Raw genomic sequence first — 22,382 nt, forward strand, 5'->3', positions numbered from 1 at the left:
AGCTTGATTAGTTTGATTCATTTTGAGTATAAATACTGTGTACCTCCTGTGTTAATTTAGAAATGAAACCACAATTATGGGAAAGACTATAAGATGATCATCAACACCCTCCACAAGGAAGGTAAACCACAGAAGGTCATGGCTGAAATTGCTTGCTGTTCACAGAGTGCTGTATCAAAATATATTCATAGGAAGTTGACTTAAAGGAAAAAGTGTAATAGGAAAAGGTGTACAAGCAACAGAGATGACCACAGCCTTGGGAAGATTGTCAGGAAAAGCCAATTCAAGAACTTCCCAAGGAGTGGACTGAAGCTGGAATCAGCGCATCAAGAGTCACCCCGCTCAGACGTCTTCAGAAAAAGGGCTACAGCTCTCACATTCCGGAACCAAGACACTCCTGAACCAGAAAATAATGTCAGAAGAATTTACCCTTGGGTAAGGAGAAAAAGAACTGGACTATTGCTCAGTGGTCCACATTCCTCTTTTCAGATGAAAGTAAATTTACCATTTCATTTGGAAATCAAGGTCTGGAGTCTGGAGAAAGACTGGAGAGGCACAGAATCTAAAGTCCAGTGTGAAGTTTCTGAAGTCAGAGCTGATTTTGGGTGCCGTGGCATCTGCTGGTGTTGGTCCATTGTGTTTTTTCAAGTCCAAAGTCAATGCAGTCATCCACCAGGATATTTTGGGGCACTTTATACTTCCTGCTGACAAGCTTTATGGAGATGCTGATTTCCTTTTTCAACAGGACTTTAGCACCTGCCCACACTGCCAAAGCCACTTCCAAGAGGTTTGATGACCATGATATTCCTTTGGCCAGCCAACTCACCTGACCTGAACCTGACGGGGGTATTGTGAAGAGGAAGATGAGTAACATTTTTATTTTCCTAAGCTGTAAGTCTTAAGCATCAGAATTAAAACAAAAAACTCTTGAAATATTTCAGTTTGTGTGCAATGATTTAAATTACAAAATAATAAATAAAAATAAAATAAAGACCTTTTCCATGATATTCTAATTTTTTTGAAATGCACCTGTATTTGTAAAACAGAATCACATTTATGAATTACTGGTCAATTATCAAAATCATCTAGCTTGCTCTCACCTGTATATAAACACAGTCACAGTGAAGATGATGAGGATGAGGAAAACGACAATGGAAATCATCTTGTGCATTGCGATAGTTCCTAAAAGGAAAGAGGGAATGTGACAGATAGTGGGAGGCTGATACGCATCTGGACTGCAGAACTTCTGTATGATACCCACGTGCATGACAGGCAGGGTTATCATTCTTAAAGCCACAGGGGGGCACATCCCAGGGAATGTTGCCACCTGGCCACTGGATGGTCATCCCAGAAAGAATCTTCATCTGCTTCTGAGTGCCATTATACACCGCCACAATCTGCAGGACAACATGTAAGAAAAAAGAGAACAAATGCAATTGAGTTCTATAATTGTATTTATATAATAAATTAAATTCTAAATGGAGTTAGTTTGAAGGACATTTATACTACCGCTCAAAAGATTATGGTCAGTATTTTCTTCACACTTTTTTTTAATAAAAATGCATATAATTCAGCAAGGATCCATTAAATTAATCAAATATGATAATAAAGACATTTACAATTTGTTTCACTGTTTCAGATTGAATGTTTCAGACTTAAGTAATGGTTGCTGAATCTTGCATAAAATAATTATTCCATCAGAATACACAGCTAATTGTGTATTTGTGTGTGTGTGTGTGTTTGTGTGTGTGTGTGTGTGTGTGTGTGTCCAGATGTTACAGTTATGGCATCTACCAGATGGGGTTAACTGAACCATGACCACTTGACATCAAAATAGGGGAGAGAAAAAAGCTAAAAAGCAAATGCAAAGTGAATAATCTGCATTAGTGTGGCAAAATCAATCAAAAATGTTAAAATGAAAAATTCCAGATTTTAAGAAAAAATTATATTCTATCTATTCATCATTTATCCTGTACTCGCTCACACACACAAACAAAAAAGTTCCCCTGACTGAATATGTATTGTATAATTAAGCTCCCTACAGCTTGGCCTCCCAATTACCAATCAAGTGTCTTTCAGAAACAATTGTGTGTGTGTGTGTGTGTGTGTGTGTGTGTGTGTGTGTGTGTGTGTGTGTGTGTGTGTGTGATTGTGTCACCAATCTGCCACTTGGTTTTGAGATTCAGGTGTTAAATTTTAATTAATTCCCTTGATACAAAGGCAAAACTGTTTGGATGACACACACACATATAACTACGGCAAAACAAAAACAAAAAATAGATTGCATTTCATATATCTATTACTAACAACAGAAGAATTGCTACTCAAAGTAAGGTGGCACCTTGGTACCTTAGAAGTCTTTGTCTGAAATACATAAAAAATAAATTAAGAAGATGATGATGAAGCAGTATAAAAATAAGCAGCAACAGAAGAAGAAATTCATAAATAAATAAATATAAAATATATATATATATATATGGTGCCTCAGAGGTTAATAAAAAAATTACTGCAAATTACCCCTACTAAAATATCTAATTTGAGAATAACAATAAAAAAATGACAAAACTGTGGAACAAAGTAAGTATGTGATTATCACTGACCTGAAAGTTGCCACTGTTCATGTCAGTCATGTCCCAGAGGGCGAAATCAGTCTCTCTGTCTCCATTCTCATCAATCTGCACCAGACCAGTGACACCTGGGGAAACCAAGTGACAAACTATCAAAATTAGCATTGATAAAGTGAAGGGTAAAATTTAACTTACTTAAAGTTGATGACCGGGCTGGTCATCATTTAAATATAAATCTAAAGTTCAACCCCATAAAGCAGGAGTCACATTTGTATAGCACTTTTCACATTACACATTGTTTCAAAGCAGTTTTACAGAAAATGCATGTGTCTACATTACAAAGCAGAAGTGAATGTGTCCAAGTACATTCATTTTTTCAAATGAACAGTTCAGGATAATAGAATAATACAGTTAGCTATCATGAATTAATTTTAGGCAGAACCAAACAATTAATTTTCTATGAGAACCAAAAACTCAAAATCTCTTTTTTATATTAAACAGAAGAAAGATACAAATTTAAGAATGACATAAAGGTGAGCAAATTGACACAATTTAAATTTTTGGGTGGACTATTCTGGTAAGTGAGCTATAATTATAAGAAGACATTAAAATCATGTACCTCTTTGTCCAACCTGGTCTCACAGAATTCCGTGAAATGTCCACGGGTCCTTAACTCAAAATCCGTGAAGCCATCACGGAATTGCCCCAAATTCCGTGACCCGGCCACGGATATTTCTCCAACGCAAGTCAATGACACTGACCTCCCGTGATCCACACACGGATACCCGTTTCAATGACGGAGTACAGAACTCGCTGAACGGACGTGCTTTCTCATTTGGAAACGCAACATTTGAAGTATTTGTTTCTTTTCCAATATCAAATGCCATAATGACATTAACCAGACAGCTGTTGTAGTTACTGCATTGTCCTGTCATCATAAAAATTACGTTTGTTTCAGTTACAAAAGTCCCGTGATGGCACGGACCTCCACAACCTGACCTCACTCACTTGTTTAGGAACTTACAAGCTTTTCGTCGACACTGTTGCAATGGCATGTAATTAACTTGGCATTTTTTCTCGTCCTGTCATCATAAAATCCAGTTTGATGGCGTTTTACACACATTTTGGCTATAGTCAGAACTAAAATCTGTGATAGGAGCACGGAGTGAGTCTGTGCTGAGATCACGGATAACTCTAACGCAAGTCAATGACACTCATCTTCCGTGGTCCGTACACGGATCGTTTCAGTGATGGAGTACAGACCTCACTCAATGGACGTGCTATCTCATCTGGAAACGCAACATTTGAAGTATTTATTTTTTTCAACACCAAATACCATGACCAACCTGACTGTTATTGTAACTATTGCATTGTCCTGCCATCATACAAATTCACTTTGATTCTGTTAGCCTAACTAAAATCTGTGATACGAGCACGGAGTGAGTCTGTGCTGAGATCACGGATAACTCTAACGCAAGTCAATGACACTCTTCTTCCGTGGTCCACACACGGAAACCCAGTCTCACGGCAGTTCGTGATTTTGTCACGTAATTTAATCTATTTATTCGTGGCAGGCACACGTTTATTTCCTTATTTTCATGATTGCAGCACGTTTTTTTTAAACTAATGCATTTCAACTGGAGGCATCTTTCGTGCATCAGCACAATATTTTCTGATTAATTATTATTATTATTATTTAATTTTTCACAGGACAACAGAAGAAACTCACTGAAACTTGAAAAAAAAATCGGAGCTTAACTTACTGTACAAAACTGAGCAACATACTGTATTGCTGGTGACAAAAACACATTAAAACTTTTTTAGCTGTAAAATGCGCAATGGTTCTTTTTTTACTTTTTCATTGATTTTTATTTTTTTCATAGGCCTAGATTTAATTTTTTTTTATTACAGAATTCAATATCAAGTCCTTGACACATAACTGCAACACATTTTCACATTAAGAAACAATTTAGTTTAAATAAAAAGAACAAAAAATATATATAAATAAATAAATTATTTATTAGCGATAGGCCTACAGATTTATTTTTTTTTATTTTTTTATTTTTTTACTTTAGACTCTAAAGTTAAAAGTTTTTATTAAGGCTATTGTAAAGGCTTCTTAAAAATGCTGTCGCTGATGAGCCTCTGATCGCTGTCAGATTCTGTGATATGAATGTCCGCTAAGGGGTTTAGAATGAGCCCCGCTCGGCCCGTGTTCTGGCTTACTGTAATATTTCACCTGTAATAAGACCGAAATAATATAATTAAAATAAAGAAATGAATGAATACATGATAACATCTAAATAAATGTTGATAGATTTAGCGTTATAGTTTTAAAAATATTAATAAACAGCAAATCAACACAGAAAGACCTAAATAATAATAATACATAATTAATAAACAGCGCCGCCCCTCCCATTACGCGCATCACGCGCTGTGCGTCAACCCCAAAGCGTCAAAAACTGAAGCGTGGTCAAGCGCCTCTAGCGTCACTGACATGAGATGTTTATCGCTTTGAAATCACGTTCAAGAAGTCTCATTCAGCACACATCGCGATACTTTCCATCAGTTTGCAAAAGCCGCAGGTTGGGTGAGTTATACAGTCTATGGTGAGTAGTAGTAAATATGCTCTTTTAATGCATGTCATAAAACGTATTCTGTCTTCTTTATTAATCAGATGAGCGCCTTATGTTAACTCTCTGTATTACATCGGTCATCCGAGGCTGTCTTTGAGTTTCATTGTGTTTAACTAAATGAGCACAGCTGCTAACTGGTTAAACTCTATCGGTCACGTGACGTGCCACATACCTGGGATCCGTTTTATATTCATTTCAGGTTCAAAGATGTAAGTTGTATTTGTAGTAAAATCATGTTAACCATGACACCTACAAAAGTAGGTAAAACCCAGTAAACAAGACATTTACCATGTTTTTTTTTTTTTTGTTTTGTTTTTTGTTTTTTTTACCACAGTAACTGTAGTTTTACTGTAGTATAGTAATAGCACATTAATCACCAAATTAACTATAGTTGTACCACTGTAATGGTAGTGTTTTAATGTGCTTTTATATGACATTTCACAGTAATCACATTTACTGTACCATGCTTGTAATACCTTTTTTTTTTTTTTTTTTTTTTTTTTACATTAAAAAACATTTTTCCCATATTGCAGTTCAATTCATATTGGTTTATATCTTAAATATTTTGCTCACAGATCACTATTAACATTCTGTATATAATTCTGTTTTATTTTCTTTCCCCTTGTATTAATTTTTTAGCTGAAAAGACGTAAAGTAAGCAGTCACCCCAGTGGTGTTTGTGGAGAGGTATTCCTTCAGAAATGAAGAAGACAGAAAGCTGCAGAGGCAGGTTGGTCTGTGATAGTTTGTCCCTTTTATCAAACATTCCTGTTGTTATCATTTGCACAGCATTTTGTTGTTTCTTAAACTGTTGTACGGTCCAAATACCCACACTTGCCATCTTTGCACATTTCCTTTATTTGGCCCAAGTGAGCATGAAGATCACAATGTGTGTCGATCTTAACATGACAAAGTTCGTTTCAACTTTGTATTTTAAAAGAAACTTCTAAATGTCTTTTCAATAGTCCCTATTAAAGATGACAATTTATTTTGTGGTGCTTCTAATTAAGTGATAAAAAGAAGTTACAAATGATGTACAAAATAAATATACTTTTCTGTGCACCAAGAAAACATGCAACACTTTGTTTTACTACTAAATTAGTCTCAATTTCTAATTATTATAATTAATATTTCACAAACATTGGAAAGTTGCGTGACCTCCTGTGAGATCTCTGCAAAAAGTATCACATTAATTCCAAAACATGATGCATGATGGGATACACTAAGCGTTGTATAGCGCTCCGGAGCAGTATTGGAGAGGTTTAGTGTGTGTTAAGGACACCGTGCTTTGGCATTATTAAGACCGGGGACAGTCTCATAGTCACGTACACACACTCTCAAGTGAATAAGACCTCAAGTGTGGGTATCTGGAAAGGGGAAAAGTCTTTAAAATGATCCCTAAATACAGTCCCACATCAAAGTCTTAATAATTCACTAATGCTTTCATGGTCTAAAAAATAATGTATGTAAGTAATGTATAAGTTAAAGTATATAGTAATGTATAAGTTGCATGTAATGAAATAATATTTCCTTTCTTTCTGTCTTACAGGATTGTTTGCAGATAATGCTGTTCTTCTTTTTCAGAAGTTTTTGGGGAGCCAACCCTCACAAACCTTCCTAAAAACTAAAAGAGCTATTACTGAGTCTCAGCGACTCTTGCCACGATCAGCTCTTCCCAGGTACGTTTGTTTACTCATCAAATGCTCTGGTCTGAATCTTACTTTAAATTAACTTAATTATATGTTTAATGAGCAATATTGCTCATTGCACACAGAGTAAGATTATCTTGTTTCACAGAAGAGAAGGAAGACCAAGGAAATGATTTGCTCAGGATGAGAAATGAAGATGGTCATCTTGTGCTCAAGCAAACAGAAGTCCTCTGGTATGTGTGTGTTGAAGCAATGCTGTGTTACAGGACTTTATGATGATCTCTCACAGGACTGGTCATGTCAGCCGTAATTATTCTTTCCAATGTTTTTATATTTATTTTATTTTATTTGATACAGCTATAATAATTATAGCATGTTAGCAAAGTTTGACTGGAACATTTTTAATCTAAAGTTTTAAAAAAACACCACCTGTTATTCTTAAAAGCATACAAGTGTCATAAAAGTGGTTTAATTGATATAAACACCAATTGGCATTATCTCACTGTTTTGTGAATGTTGTGTTATAAATTATGAATTGATAGTTGATTGGTTTGAGCAAAGCCTTACACTGCACAGACTAAAACACATTTGTGAGAGAAGTCATTAGCTCTGGAGAAAGATTCTAGAGGAAGAAAACACATTTACTGCAACAATAGATGAATTCTAGAGTCTCTGAGAACTACACATGCTAATGGAGTCTCATGAGCAAGTCCTTTGCCTCTGTAACTTTTTCTAAATTCTTGCATAATGCAATTGTTTATTGCAGTATTTTAACAATTTTACTTTGTACAGATGATCTCATCAACCAAATGAGGGGTTTTGACCAAGTGATGCTCTTGAAAGGAGTGAAAGAAGAGGATGTGGTAAATTGTCTTCAGAGAAAAAGCTTCTCAAAAGATCTTAAAACAGCTTGAAGAATGGTAAGTGTACAGTTCTACAAGGGTCATAGTTACTCACCCTGCTAAAATCACACAGAACATAAGATGAGCTCTATGTCCATTAAACAACTTCATCTGGATTGTTTGTTTCACTTTGACCAGGTCTGGGATCTTAGGACTGGGAGATCTCACTTGCACCCAGTTAACCTCCATAGAGAACATTTATCAGAAGCGCTGTCTGGGCAGGGCAAGAAACATCATCAAGGATGCCTCTCACCCTAACCATGGACCTTTCACCCTCCTTCCATCCGGCAGGCGTTACAGGAGCCTACGTTCTCGAACTAGTAGACTCAGGAAGAGCTTCTTCCCCGAGGCTGTGACACTCCTGAACACCACACCACCAATCTAACCTGCACCTGCTCTTTTACTGCACTGGTCACGTACTTTACATACATGTATTGCACTACTCATATTTTGCACAGACTGCACATGGTTAAATCCATTACACTATAAACTGTCTAAAGCTGTTACTGTACAAGCACAGTAAACTATTTCTACAATAAATATAATTGCACTACTATTATTTTGCATATAATAAATTGTTAAACTATACTTTTGCACACTCATTCAACTGTATTTATTACCACTGTTCTCAAGTTCCTGCTATTCATAATGTATATATAATTCTTCTTTGCTCTGTTCATAATGTACATACAATCCCTACATTAAATTCATATTTATATTCTGTATATACTCTGATCAATATTGTATATAGCAACTCCACTGTAAATTCTGTATATCATAGCTTTACTTACTCTGCACTTTTATGTATATAAAACACTATATTCTTGCACTTCTGGTTAGATGCTAACTGCATTTCATTAGCTCTGTACTTGTACTCTGCATAATGACAATAAAGTTGAATCTAATCTAATCTAATCTTCTGGCTGAGAACAAGCTACACCACATCAGTGCTGGATATCAACCAAAAGCTGTTTCCAGACAGGAGAGAAGATCACGATGAAACCAGTTTAGATGTGTTGATAAGGAATCATTATTTTCTGAAACAGTATCAAATGTCTTATATGTATCACATGATCTGTATCACAGCTGACTGGATGGGACTGTGACTTTTAAGGACATTTCATCACTCATCTGTGTGAACTGATTAATATATGAGGTTAATGTATTTTTGATTATGAATAATTATTTTCCTTGAATCTTATTTGTCTTGATGCTACTTTATCATCTTTATAGTCTATGCTTCAATAAAATGAATATGACGAATATTGTGTTCTGAAGATTCTTGGTAAATACATCATTTTACTAGGTAGGCTCATATGTGTTTATTTTAGACTTGGAAAAACTACATAATCATTATTGGGATTATTTTTTACTTAAGACATAAAAATATTTGATCAGATTAATGACATCTGGGACATCAGTACACCAGAAAGTTATTATTGTTTATATTTAGTAACAAATGCCAATTGTTTTGTGAAAGAGGGAGTTACGAGATTAATTATTTTGCATTACAAGATGGTGCCATGGGCTTTATAGTTACAAACACTTGAGGGATAACTGAGAATGTAGCAGGAATGATCAACGTTGATCTTGTACTGCATTAAAACCAAGAGCACACACATTACTGATGTCCAGTACCTGAGCAGCAAGATACAGGGGTGAGAGGACATTTTTACACTGATTTTTGCTAATTAGTTATTAGTAATATATATATATATATATATATATATATATATATATATATATATATATATGAATGAATTTGTCCTTGTGTAATAGTGAAGTATCAAAATGTGTATACATTGTCCTTGATTACTGCTTAACAGTGGGGAATAGATAATGGCATGTTGTTGCAGGTTCATCCATTATATTTATTGATGTTTACTTCAAAAATCAAATAAATAATCTATTATTTTTATTATCAAAACATTTCTTTATAATTTTTCCATTTTTCATCAGATGGCCTCACAATGTCCTGTCAAAAGGTATAATAGCAATGATGTAAGAATTAGAAAACAGAGGACTGTGAAAACTGTCAGATATAAATGTGACTCAGCTCAGTTTGTTGTCCATGATGAGGAGAATACATATATGTAGGTTTTACTGCCCTTCTACCCCCAGGGGCCCAGTAGCACCCCCCGGAAGAGCCAAAAACTGTACATTTCAAATGGCTGTAAATCAGAGTCCAATTAACATATCAAAGCGAAAATCAGCATGATTACTACTTATGCTATGCTGATAAAATAATGTTGGGCACAGTTTTCAGAAATGAATGGAAAGGTGGCATAAAGGCATTTTACATATTGCATACTCTAAAATACTAAATTTCACCATGCCTCTCAAATATATCATAGTGGTTTACACAGTGAACATATTTATATGTCTAGTTTACCATTCAATATATTATTTATTTCATTTCGTTAATAAAACTTTTTAAACTACATTACCCATAAGCCTCCATCGTTCTATCTATGGAAAGGGAATACTAGGCGCTGTTATTTGTAGTTCATTGAAGTTATTCTTAGGGTTAGTGTTAGGATCTCGGTAAAAAGGTGATTTTTCTCAACATAGAAACACCCAATGTTGACTTAATATATTTACTAATGTGATAATAGCAGCAAAACATACTTTTGTAACATGATCCGCTGTTTAATATGGGTTAAAAGATAATCCAACCACATACAGTCCTGCGATGACAAGGGACATTCACAGCCAATGACATCAAAGCTGAGCAGCGTCATCACACTTCCTTAACCATTTATTGTCATTCATGAACGCTGTTTTCCGTTTTTCGGCTAAAGGGATAGATTGGTTAACAGTAAATTAAATTTGCCACCTATTAGATAGTGTTTTATTAACGTCTACACCTTCTTCCAACAATAATGCAAATACAGAAATTATTGTTATTCAGCTTGACAACAATTTGGCAATATCGATGTGTACATGTGTGTGTACAACACGTGATGTGAACTGCACAGTCACAGTTGTATCTTATCTAACCAATAGATTCATTTCATTCAATTTAAAAGATAAATTTTTTCCTGACCAAAGACAAGAGCATTTACTAATAAAAAGTAAAGAGTGAAATTATTAAGTTATTAAATTATTTAAATTTGTTTCTGTGATTTGCCTTGCTTTACCAATTAATCTCTAGTAATAAAAACTGAAATAAAGCATAATGAACATACATAATTTTGTAAGAGTTTTCCAGTATTTATTGATATGTCAAACTCATTTAAAGACAAAGTGCGCATATTACTGCACTGTCACCAAGCTCGTTTTTAAAGAATAAAACTATGAAGAATAAAAAGGCAGTTATGTTGTAAACGTTAACAATATTCAGTGTGCAAATTATTTTATTAAAAAACAAAACATTATAAATATGGTATATATCTTTCAGAGAACACCGTAAAAATATACATTTTCTTAAAAGATTCTATTGACCAGAAAGTGATACAACACTTAATGTTTCAAACTCACAAAAAAACATCATGAAGACATGCATGTCAAGTGTGCAATATCATCTATAAAACTCAATCAGCAGAGCATCACGTAAACACTGATTGTCCGAACAATGGAAGAAAGATAAAGTGTTCAGGAAAACAAACACCTGCTACATAAAAATGCAGAAATATAACTTTAACAATAACATCATTCACTTCATGACTGGAACTAGGGGATTGCTGTGCATGAATATGTGCTTTACTAAAACTCCTGATGAGAACTGAAGCTTTTTTATGATAAAAGCACCAGAAGTAAAGTTTACTGTATGAAGCTTGACAAAGAGAACACAATGCTTTATCAATATGATAAATGCTATTTTTTAACTATTGTTGTCATCACTGGTTCTGTATACAGTACAGTATATGGGTTGCTGGAAGGTCACAATGTATTCATTATAAGGTTAATTAAAACAAAGTTACATCTTCTGCAGAAATCAAACCACTGCAAAGTCTTGAGTCACTGATCCAGGAACCATTTCTCTGTGTGTGTGTGGGGGGGGGGGGGGGGGGGGGGAGTTAAAGAGGTGAATCCTTGTGCATGACGGAGAACTACAGTGTTATCTGGAAACAATCCTGTAAGACAGAAAGGATAGAAATATTATGTAATTAAATGCAACATTACTGTGTTTTTTTTAGACCATGAAAGCATAATCTGCAAAGATGCTGTATAATTAAATGTTAAATGCATCCATTATTAAAAGCAAGTCATTAATAGCAATATCTAGTCATGGAGATCACGTATAGTGGGAACATGAACTGATGGGGCTTATTTAAAGTAATTTAATGAGAAGCCAATGAACAATATAAACTTTCTGACTGTGTGGGGCAACTGATTTTCCAATATTGTGATAGTGTCAGATGAGATTATCCAGGGGCTTGTACAATATCATACAAGTGTTAAATTGAATTAGTGAATTATTAAGACTTTGATGTGCGACTGTATTTAGGGATCATTTTAAAGACTTTTCCCCTTTCCAGATACCCACACTTGAGGTCTTATTCACTTGAGAGTGTGTGTACGTGACTATGAGACTGTCCTCGGTCTTAATAATGCCAAAGCACGGTGTCCTTAACACACACTAAACCTCTCCAATACTGCTCCGGAGCGCTATACAACGCTTAGTGTATCCCATCATGCATCATGTTTTGGAATTAATGTGAGACTTTTTGCAGAGATCTCACAGGAGGTCACGCAACTTTCCAATGTTTGTGAAATATTAATTATAATAATTAGAAATTGAGACTAATTTAGTAGTAAAACAAAGTGTTGCATGTTTTCTTGGTGCACAGAAAAGTATATTTATTTTGTACATCATTTGTAACTTCTTTTTATCACTTAATTAGAAGCACCACAAAATAAATTGTCATCTTTAATAGGGACTATTGAAAAGACATTTAGAAGTTTCTTTTAAAATACAAAGTTGAAACGAACTTTGTCATGTTAAGATCGACACACATTGTGATCTTCATGCTCACTTGGGCCAAATAAAGGAAATGTGCAAAGATGGCAAGTGTGGGTATTTGGACCGTACAACAGTTTAAGAAACAACAAAATGCTGTGCAAATGATAACAACAGGAATGTTTGATAAAAGGGACAAACTATCACAGACCAACCTGCCTCTGCAGCTTTCTGTCTTCTCCATTTCTGAAGGAATACCTCTCCACAAACACCACTGGGGTGACTGCTTACTTTACGTCTTTTCAGCTAAAAAATTAATACAAGGGGAAAGAAAATAAAACAGAATTATATACAGAATGTTAATAGTGATCTGTGAGCAAAATATTTAAGATATAAACCAATATGAATTGTTTTTTAATGTCTTGTTTACTGGGTTTTACCTACTTTTGTAGGTGTCATGGTTACCATGATTTTACTAAAAATACAACTTACATCTTTGAACCTGAAATGAATATAAAACGGATCCCAGGTCTGTGGCACGTCACGTCACGTCACGTGACCGATAGAGTTTAACCAGTTAGCAGCTGTGTTCATTAAGTTAAACACAATGAAACTCAAAGACAGCCTCGGATGACCGATGTAATACAGAGAGTAAACATAAGGCGCTCGTCTGATTAATAAAGAAGACAGAATACGTTTTAGGACAGGCATTAAAATAGCATATTTACTACTACTCACCATAGACTGTATAACTCACCCAACCTGCGGCTCTTGCAAACTGATGGAAAGTATCGCGATGTGTGCTGAATGAGACTTCTTGAACGTGATTTCAAAGCGATAAACATCTCTTTTTTTTTTTTTTTTTTTTTTTTTTTTTTTATTAAATGCTTGTTGAAGATAACAGCAAAACATACACAAAAATATATATTAAAAAAAAAAAACACACAAAAACATTAACAACAATCATCGTCATTACATTACAACCATACACCAGAGACCCTCAGTCCAGAATAAGTTTCTTCAGTCTTTCAGTCCAGATTAAGTGCTAAATCCTTAAACACAGCCACTGTTCTCATAGCTTTTAAGTTTTTAGATAACTCAATAGACTCAAAATACATCTTCATTTCATGTTTAAATCTCAAAAAAAGAGGATTGCATTTAGAAAATTTACATTTGTGAATGTAAAATTTAGCTAACAGAACAATAAGATTTATAAAATAAATATCACTTTTCTTTTCACCTTCATGAAAACCAAAAACGACATTTCTATATGTTAATTCAAATTTAGGATTCACATAACATTTGATAAAATCACAAATGTCACACCAAAATGTCATCGTGAAAGAGCAGTTCCAAAATAAATGTAAAGTAGTTTCAGGCTTCTCTGAACAAAAAGAACATAGGGTATCAATGTCATTCTTAAGTCTTTTGAGAAAGCACTTAACTGGGTAAAACCTATGAATTAATTTAAAGCTAATTTCTCTCGTTTTGTTAGTTATCAGGTATTTGTGAGGTAATGTCCAAACTTTTTTCCATGGAATATCACTTACAAAACTATTCCAATAAGAAATTACATAAGGCACAGAGACAGACTCCTCCTGAAACAAGACTCGAATTTTCTTATTGTTTTTGGATTTAGATGAAGAAAAGCACTGTTTACCTACAAATGTCTTACATAGATCCACTGAGCGACAAAGAAATGGAAAAGAAAATCCTTTATAAAGCATGATAACTCCTTGTGGCACTGCATCAGCCACGATGGCAAACTCTTTTGGAGTAACAGGAATTCCATGCTTTACCAAGAACTCAGAATAATTACAAATTGAACCATTCTGATTGAAAAGTTGAGATACAAAAATAATTCCATTACTAACCCAATTATCAAAGAAAAGAGATTTATGTTTATACAGTAGGTCCTTATTATTCCAAATTATATAAGAGTGAGGAGTAAAATTGTGTTTAAAGATGAGGGACCAAGCTAACAACATTTGCCTATGAAAAAGGGATAATTTAACAGGGATTTTCATTATGCTATAATTACAGGTTAATAAGAATTTTAAACCCCCTAATTTGGAAAAAATTGCATTAGGGATCAAATTCCAGATAGATGCAGGCTTATTGATGAAGTTTTTTATCGAGTTTATTTTAAAGGTGTGGTTTAAAGTAGTAAAGTCAAGAAAGTTTAACCCCCCCTTCTCAATAGTGTTCATGAGTACAGATTTTCTGACAAAATGAGTTTTAAACTTCCAAACAAAGTTGAGGAGCATGGTATCAATTTTTTTAAGAACGGCGGTGTCAACACTCAAAGAAAGAGCGGCGTATGTTAACCGTGACAAGCCCTCAGCTTTGGCTAGTAAAATTCTTCCCTTTAACGACAGATCTCGCTGGAGCCATATATAAAGTTTTTTCTGTGTACTCTCAATTAGGGGATTAAAATTTACAGAGCATCTATCTAATTCATTTTTTGTTATAATAACACCTAAATATGATACCTGATCTTTAATTTGAATATTACAAATGTGTGACATATTACACTCTTTGATGGACATGAGTTCACATTTTGAACGGTTCAAGACTAAGCCTGAAGCTTTGGAGAATTGCTGGATATATTCTAGTGCTAACGGAACTTGAGTAGCATCATGCAAAAAAAGAGTGGTATCATCAGCCAACTGACTGATGAGTATCTGTTTGTCAGCAATAGATATACCACGAAGACCACTATTAGAAACATAAGATGCAAATATCTGGGAAACTAGTAAAAACAGATAAGGGGATATTGGACACCCTTGTCTAATACCACGTGACAAATAAAATCTAGGAGAAGTTCCGTATTTTAATTTGATTGTACTATTACAATTATAATAAAGGGTTCTTACAGCCCTGCAAAAATACTCACCAAAACCAAATTTTTGTACTGATTTAAAAATAAAATGATGCTCTACGGAGTCAAAAGCTTTATAAAAGTCCAGGAAAAGAATAAAACTATTGTGTTCCACCAAATCGCTATAATCAAATAAATCTAAAACTAATCTAATGTTATTCATTATGTGCCGGTCTCTCATAAATCCAGATTGAGTCTCATCTATAATGCCATCCAAACAATCTTTAAGTCTTTTAGCAAATATTATGGCAAAAATTTTATAATCGTTGTTAAGGAGTGTGATGGGCCGCCAATTGTCCAAATTAGTAAGATCTTTCTTTGGCTTAGGAATTAGTGTGATAATACCTTGCGTTAACGTAGGAGGTAGAGCTTCTTTATCAACACTCTCTTTAAAAACATTTGTTAAAAAAGGAGAAAGATCATTAGCAAATAATTTGTACAGCTCAGCTGTAAGTCCATCAGATCCTGGGGATTTGTTGTTTTTCAAGCTCTTGATTGCGCTTTGTACTTCCTCATGAGTTAAAATTCCATCACAACACATTCTATCACTGTCCGAAATAACTTTAACATTGTTAACTGTGTCCAGAAACAAATTCGACATCTGCTCTGTACATTTTGAGCTATACAGATTTTTATAAAAATTGGCACTGAAATTGGCTATATCCTTCGGATCTTTTATAATTTTGCCATCAACAGATAATTTTTCAACTGTAGAAAGGGTAAAATTTCGTTTTTCAAGCTTAAAGAAATATGCAGTATTGAGTTCACCCTCTTCGAGCCATTTTTTCCTGGACCTTATATAAGCACCCCTAGCCTTTGATAAATATAAATCATCTAATTTAGTTTGCAAAGCTGCAAGTTCAGATTTCTCCTCCAAAGATAGACAAGTAAAATTATGGGTTTGAGATAATTTCATGATCAGGCTGTCCTCAAGAACTCTTCTCTTTTTAGCTAAGACTGCTCCAACGTTTCTTAAGTAAACACCAATTTCAAATTTTAGAAGCTCCCAATTAGTACAAAAAGAATTTTGAATTTTGGCTGCTTTCCAATATTGAGCAATTAATTCTTTAATTTTATCAATTACATCTGGTAATTCTAAGAGTGAACTGTTTAGTTTCCACAAAGAGGATTTTCTATGACCTGGTGCATAATCTGCCGTCAAAGGGGTATTAATAAAGATAGTTTTATGGTCAGTCAAAGGGGTGTGTTGAATGCCAACATTTAAGTCAAAATTGGACATACATTTTGATATGAGCCAATAGTCAATTCGAGATTGACTAGACCCAGCTTTGTTGGCCCAGGTAAACTCCACATTGTAAGGGTATTTTTCTCTCCAAATGTCCACCAATTTAAACTTCTTTATTAAACCTAACAATGCCGGGCTAAGACAATCAGTCCTCTTTGGTGGATATCTATCCAAATAGTTATTTAATGATACATTAAAGTCTCCTCCTAGTATGAAAAAAGCATTAGGGAATTTATTCGACCAATGTGTGATTTTCTCATCTAACTTATCATAGAAACATTTATTATCCTGAGACGTATTGTACCCATATATATTTCCCAGAATTATTGTTTGTTGGTTAAGCGAAATCACTAGTAAATGAAAGTGGCCCAAACTATCTGAATCTGAACCTAATATATCCCCATTAAACGTGTTTCTCAAAATGCTTACTCCAGCAGAACGTTCAGTGCCATGAGAACTCCAAATATCATTACCCCACTGAGATTTCCACCATTTGTAATCCTCTTTAGTAGAATGACATTCCTGAAGAAAACAAAAATCTGTGTTTTTTAGCAAACAAAAAAAGAGCTTTCCTTTTGACACTATCCCTGAGGCCTCTGGCGTTAAAAGATACCAATGACAATGACATAAACAACGAACAATATGAAGAGAAAATAAATCAGGCTAAGTAGCTGAATGAACCACTCGTTCAACTCACTTTCCTCAAAAGTGCAAGCAACCACAAGAAAAAAAAATTGCCCACCCGGTACATAAGTATTCATATTTAAGTTCAGAAAAAAAAAGTAAAAGTTACATTTAAGTTTCTGTATCCAAGTATTAACCATTTCAAAGCATAAAATAAAGAGGAGGGGAAAAAAAATAAATCAATTTAAAAGCCTTCAATAAAATAATGTATATCCGTGTTTAAGGAAGATTGTAGTTGTCTATATAAAGTAAGTCTACTGCTTAATACCATGAAGATATTATGTATTTAGAAAAAAAAAAAAAAAAAAAAAAAAAACCCTAATCAGATCGCACGTGAATCATTTAATAAACGGTTGCATATTAATAAACGTTAACGATGCTACTAAGTAGATTTGTTGGCTAAATCTTTAGCAGACAGTCTTTTACCCTCGATGACAGCGAAAGGACCGTGAAAGCCAGCCCTCTTCCCTTCCCTTCTCGCCCTCTCTACTGTCGGCCACAGAAGAGTCCTTGCATCCTTATCTTTCTGCGAGAGATCCTCGAAGACCTTAATCTTCTTCTCCCTGAGCAAGTTGGATGTTTTGGCGTCTTTCCAAACTGTGTCCCGCTGGGAACGCGATGAGAAAAGGACAATTATGCGACGGGAAGACTTTTCTGCAGCAGAGCGAGGCCCCAGTCGATGAGCGATGTCAATTCCGAAGTGCAGATCAGCAGCGATACTTGGGGAAACCTGGCTAAAGAGGTCGATGATTATCCGCTTCACGTTCTCTCCTGAATTCTCCGGAATACCAGCGACACGCAGATTCCATCTTCTCTTGTAAGCATCCAAATCGTTACACCTATCACGAAGTTCAACATTTTCTTTCTCCAGTTTTCCGATTTTCTTTTGCATCTCGTCAGATTTTTCATTCAAACACTTCACTTGTTCACCGTGGAATTCGAGAGAGTTGATTATCTGTTTAATAGAATTCGAATTCTCAATCACCGTCTTTTCAACTCCTTGAATTCGGCGCAAAGTTTCTTCGTGCATGGCCTCCATTCTCTGCATAAATCTCATTAGCATAGTATCACTCACCGCTGGACTATCAGAACTCGGTTTGCTTTTTTTGGCAGGATTGGGTTCAGGTGTATCTGGTAAAGGCATGAAACCATCAGACTGTCCAGCAACTGTCTCCATATCAGTGCTTAGAGTTCTCCTAGCATAACTATGCATCGCAAGATGAGTTTCTTCTTGGTCTTCCATATTCTCAAGTCAGTGCATCAATTGTTGCAAAAGCACGTGCTAGCACTTCGATAGCTATAGCTTGGAGAGAAAAGGTGCGTCTGAAAAGCTTAACAAAAATATGTGCAAAGAAAAAAAAGCCTATTAAAGTGCGGCTATTCGAAATAATTTCTGAACATGACAGGTTTAAAAGTAAAACCGGGATTTGAGCAAAAGTTTTTAAGAGCTACTGTAAAACCGTCTTGTCACGACGCCATCTTGGCCCCGCCCCCGCGATAAACATCTCATGTCAGTGACGCTAGAGGCGCTTGACCACGCTTCAGTTTTTGACGCTTTGGGGTTGACGCACAGCGCGTAATGCGCGTAGTGGGAGGGGCGGCGCTGTTTATTAATTATGTATTATTATTATTTAGGTCTTTCTCGGTTATTATTTCGAAGCTGTGTTGGTTTGCTGTTTATTAATATTTTTAAAACTATAACGCTAAATCTATCAACATTTATTTAGATGTTATCATGTATTCATTCATTTCTTTATTTTAATTATATTATTTCGGTCTTATTACAGGTGAAATATTACAGTAAGCCAGAACACGGGCCGAGCGGGGCTCATTCTAAACCCCTTAGTGGACATTCATATCACAGAATCTGACAGCGATCAGAGGCTCATCAGCGACAGCATTTTTAAGAATCCTTTACAATAGCCTTAATAAAAACTCTTAATAAATCTGTAGGCCTATCGCTAATAAATCATTTATTTATTTATTTATTTTTATTTTTTTTGTTCTTTTTATTTAAACTAAATTGTTTCTTAATGTAAAAATGTGTTACAGTTATGTGTCAAGGACTTGATATTGAATTCTGTAATAAAAAAAAAATTAATCTAGGCCTATGAAAAAAATAAAAATCAATGAAAAATTAAAAAAAAGAACCATTGCGCATTTTACAGCTAAAAAAGTTTTAATGTGTTTTTGTCACCAGCAATACATTATGTTGCTCAGTTTTGTACAGTAAGTTAAGCTCCGATTTTTTTTTTCAAGTTTCAGTGAGTTTCTTCTGTTGTCCTGTGAAAAATTAAATAATAATAATAATAATTAATCAGAAAATATTGTGCTGATGCACGAAAGATGCCTCCAGTTGAAATGCATTAGTTTAAAAAAAACGTGCTGCAATCATGAAAATAAGGAAATAAACGTGTGCCTGCCACGAATAAATAGATTAAATTACGTGACAAAATCACGAACTGCCGTGAGACTGGGTTTCCGTGTGTGGACCACGGAAGAAGAGTGTCATTGACTTGCGTTAGAGTTATCCGTGATCTCAGCACAGACTCACTCCGTGCTCGTATCACAGATTTTAGTTAGGCTAACAGAATCAAAGTGAATTTGTATGATGGCAGGACAATGCAATAGTTACAATAACAGTCAGGTTGGTCATGGTATTTGGTGTTGAAAAAAATAAATACTTCAAATGTTGCGTTTCCAGATGAGATAGCACGTCCATTGAGTGAGGTCTGTACTCCATCACTGAAACGATCCGTGTACGGACCACGGAAGATGAGTGTCATTGACTTGCGTTAGAGTTATCCGTGATCTCAGCACAGACTCACTCCGTGCTCCTATCACAGATTTTAGTTCTGACTATAGCCAAAATGTGTGTAAAACGCCATCAAACTGGATTTTATGATGACAGGACGAGAAAAAATGCCAAGTTAATTACATGCCATTGCAACAGTGTCGACGAAAAGCTTGTAAGTTCCTAAACAAGTGAGTGAGGTCAGGTTGTGGAGGTCCGTGCCATCACGGGACTTTTGTAACTGAAACAAACGTAATTTTTATGATGACAGGACAATGCAGTAACTACAACAGCTGTCTGGTTAATGTCATTATGGCATTTGATATTGGAAAAGAAACAAATACTTCAAATGTTGCGTTTCCAAATGAGAAAGCACGTCCGTTCAGCGAGTTCTGTACTCCGTCATTGAAACGGGTATCCGTGTGTGGATCACGGGAGGTCAGTGTCATTGACTTGCGTTGGAGAAATATCCGTGGCCGGGTCACGGAATTTGGGGCAATTCCGTGATGGCTTCACGGATTTTGAGTTAAGGACCCGTGGACATTTCACGGAATTCTGTGAGACCAGGTTGCAACTCTTTGTCACATTATGAGTAATCAAAATGATTATACTCAAGCATAGTAAATCAACCCATACACAGAGAATGTGTTTACAAGTGGTCAATCAAGCCTGATCGAGTCTGTTGAAAAGCTTCCGGTTGTGCCCATCTGCCAAAGAGGGTCAGGTGCGGGCTGTAATTTCCTGTGGAGGCCACTCACCTGTTTAAACGAGCTACAGATAAAGGCCCAGTCCAGCTCAGAGGAAACACACAGTGGCATTTAGACTGATATGAAAAGCTTAAGCTTTATCAGACTTGAAATGTCAAAGCCATTGGAGAGAGAGGGAGAAAGGAAGAGAGAGATGTCCTCACATCGGCTGATGATAAGGATAGCTTTAATAAGCCCACATGAGTTATAAAAGGATTGGACACACACATAGACAGTGATCCATGACTACCCATCTTGTGCAAATTGCATTCAGAATGTGAGGAATGGTTTGGCACATATTTCCCTTTAGAGGATAAAGGGAAATATAGCTGAACATTGACACTTAACACCTCCAGCCAACATTCTCTCAGAAGACATACAGACTATTCTGGAGGATATTAAATCCAGCTCATACATTTTTCAATACACACAGAAACACCAAGGATAACAGGGATAGACCAAGAGAGTGTGTGTTTGTACCATTTAATCAAGATATTTTAATGAGTGTAATTGTAATGTTAGTTTAAGTCTTCAGAATTTTTATAAAAACTCTTTGACTTTGACTCTTATGATATACACAAGATCTAGAAATGAGTTTAAGTAAATAAATACAATTAATAAGACAAATAAACCAAAACATTTGCACCCAGACTTACTGTGAAACCCGTGATGGTAGACATTTTCAAAGTCTCTCCAGCACAATGTCTAATTGGGTTTATCTTGTGAAAAAAAAAAAAAAAAAAAAACCTTGACAGATTTGAGTTAAAGTTCTCTCAAGAACTGTCTTTTGCATTGCCAACTTGGATTTATTTGTTGGACTGAATGCCAAGTGCATCTTTCTGTCAACAGACACAGCAACAACAGATCTTTTGTCCAATTAACATAAAACATAACTTTGACTTCAGATAATTATTTATCTGTACCAAGTACAGTATGCTTCTGAAATAGAAGAAAACTTCCAAGGCTGTCTGTCTCTAAAAAACAGGACCTCTTTCATACAGTATTTTCAATATTGTCTCAAGAGTTTTGGTCCCCACTGTACAAAGTCTTGTTTAATAGACACTGTTTGTTAGTCTAAATAGATGGGTAAAATTGCTGGTTGAGCTAGCTGTAAGTACAGTATTATTCTTATTGCACAGTATTTCTTGGAACTACAGTAGCTAAACACGGAATTACATCAGCACAATCATTTATTGAATTCTGTCAAATGGTAAAAAAACTAAAAAAGCACTGTGTGTTGCCAATGTGTTGACAGGCAAGGTGCTGCACGAAGGATGTGATATGACAAGGAACAATGAACACATGACTAATGAAAACCTAAACAGTTGTGAAAAAGGAACCTTGGGGCTCCATATCCTTTAGACACTTCATCGC

At 35.2% G+C, this 22,382-nt stretch overlaps 1 protein-coding gene and 1 long non-coding RNA gene across 2 annotated transcripts in view; one reads left to right on the forward strand and one right to left on the reverse strand.

Moving 5' to 3' along the window:
* The window catches only part of LOC128030617 (atrial natriuretic peptide receptor 1-like), a 56,092-nt gene that overhangs the window by 12,017 nt on the left and 21,693 nt on the right, over nucleotides 1-22,382 (reverse strand). The window contains exons 6-8 of the mRNA XM_052618389.1: nucleotides 2,601-2,695; nucleotides 1,262-1,397; nucleotides 1,101-1,182 (exon numbers count right to left, since the gene is read on the reverse strand). Coding sequence (XP_052474349.1) covers nucleotides 1,101-1,182; nucleotides 1,262-1,397; nucleotides 2,601-2,695 — 313 coding nt within the window. The remainder of the gene's footprint in view (nucleotides 1-1,100; nucleotides 1,183-1,261; nucleotides 1,398-2,600; nucleotides 2,696-22,382) is intronic.
* Nucleotides 5,582-8,710, forward strand: LOC128030619 (uncharacterized). Its single transcript, XR_008187930.1, has 5 exons — nucleotides 5,582-5,933; nucleotides 6,753-6,882; nucleotides 7,001-7,085; nucleotides 7,645-7,772; nucleotides 7,893-8,710. It is a non-coding gene; the product is annotated as an uncharacterized LOC128030619 (long non-coding RNA).

The sequence above is a fragment of the Carassius gibelio genome, chromosome A16 (assembly GCF_023724105.1).
Source record: "Carassius gibelio isolate Cgi1373 ecotype wild population from Czech Republic chromosome A16, carGib1.2-hapl.c, whole genome shotgun sequence".
NCBI classification, from domain to species: Eukaryota; Metazoa; Chordata; class Actinopteri; order Cypriniformes; family Cyprinidae; genus Carassius; species Carassius gibelio.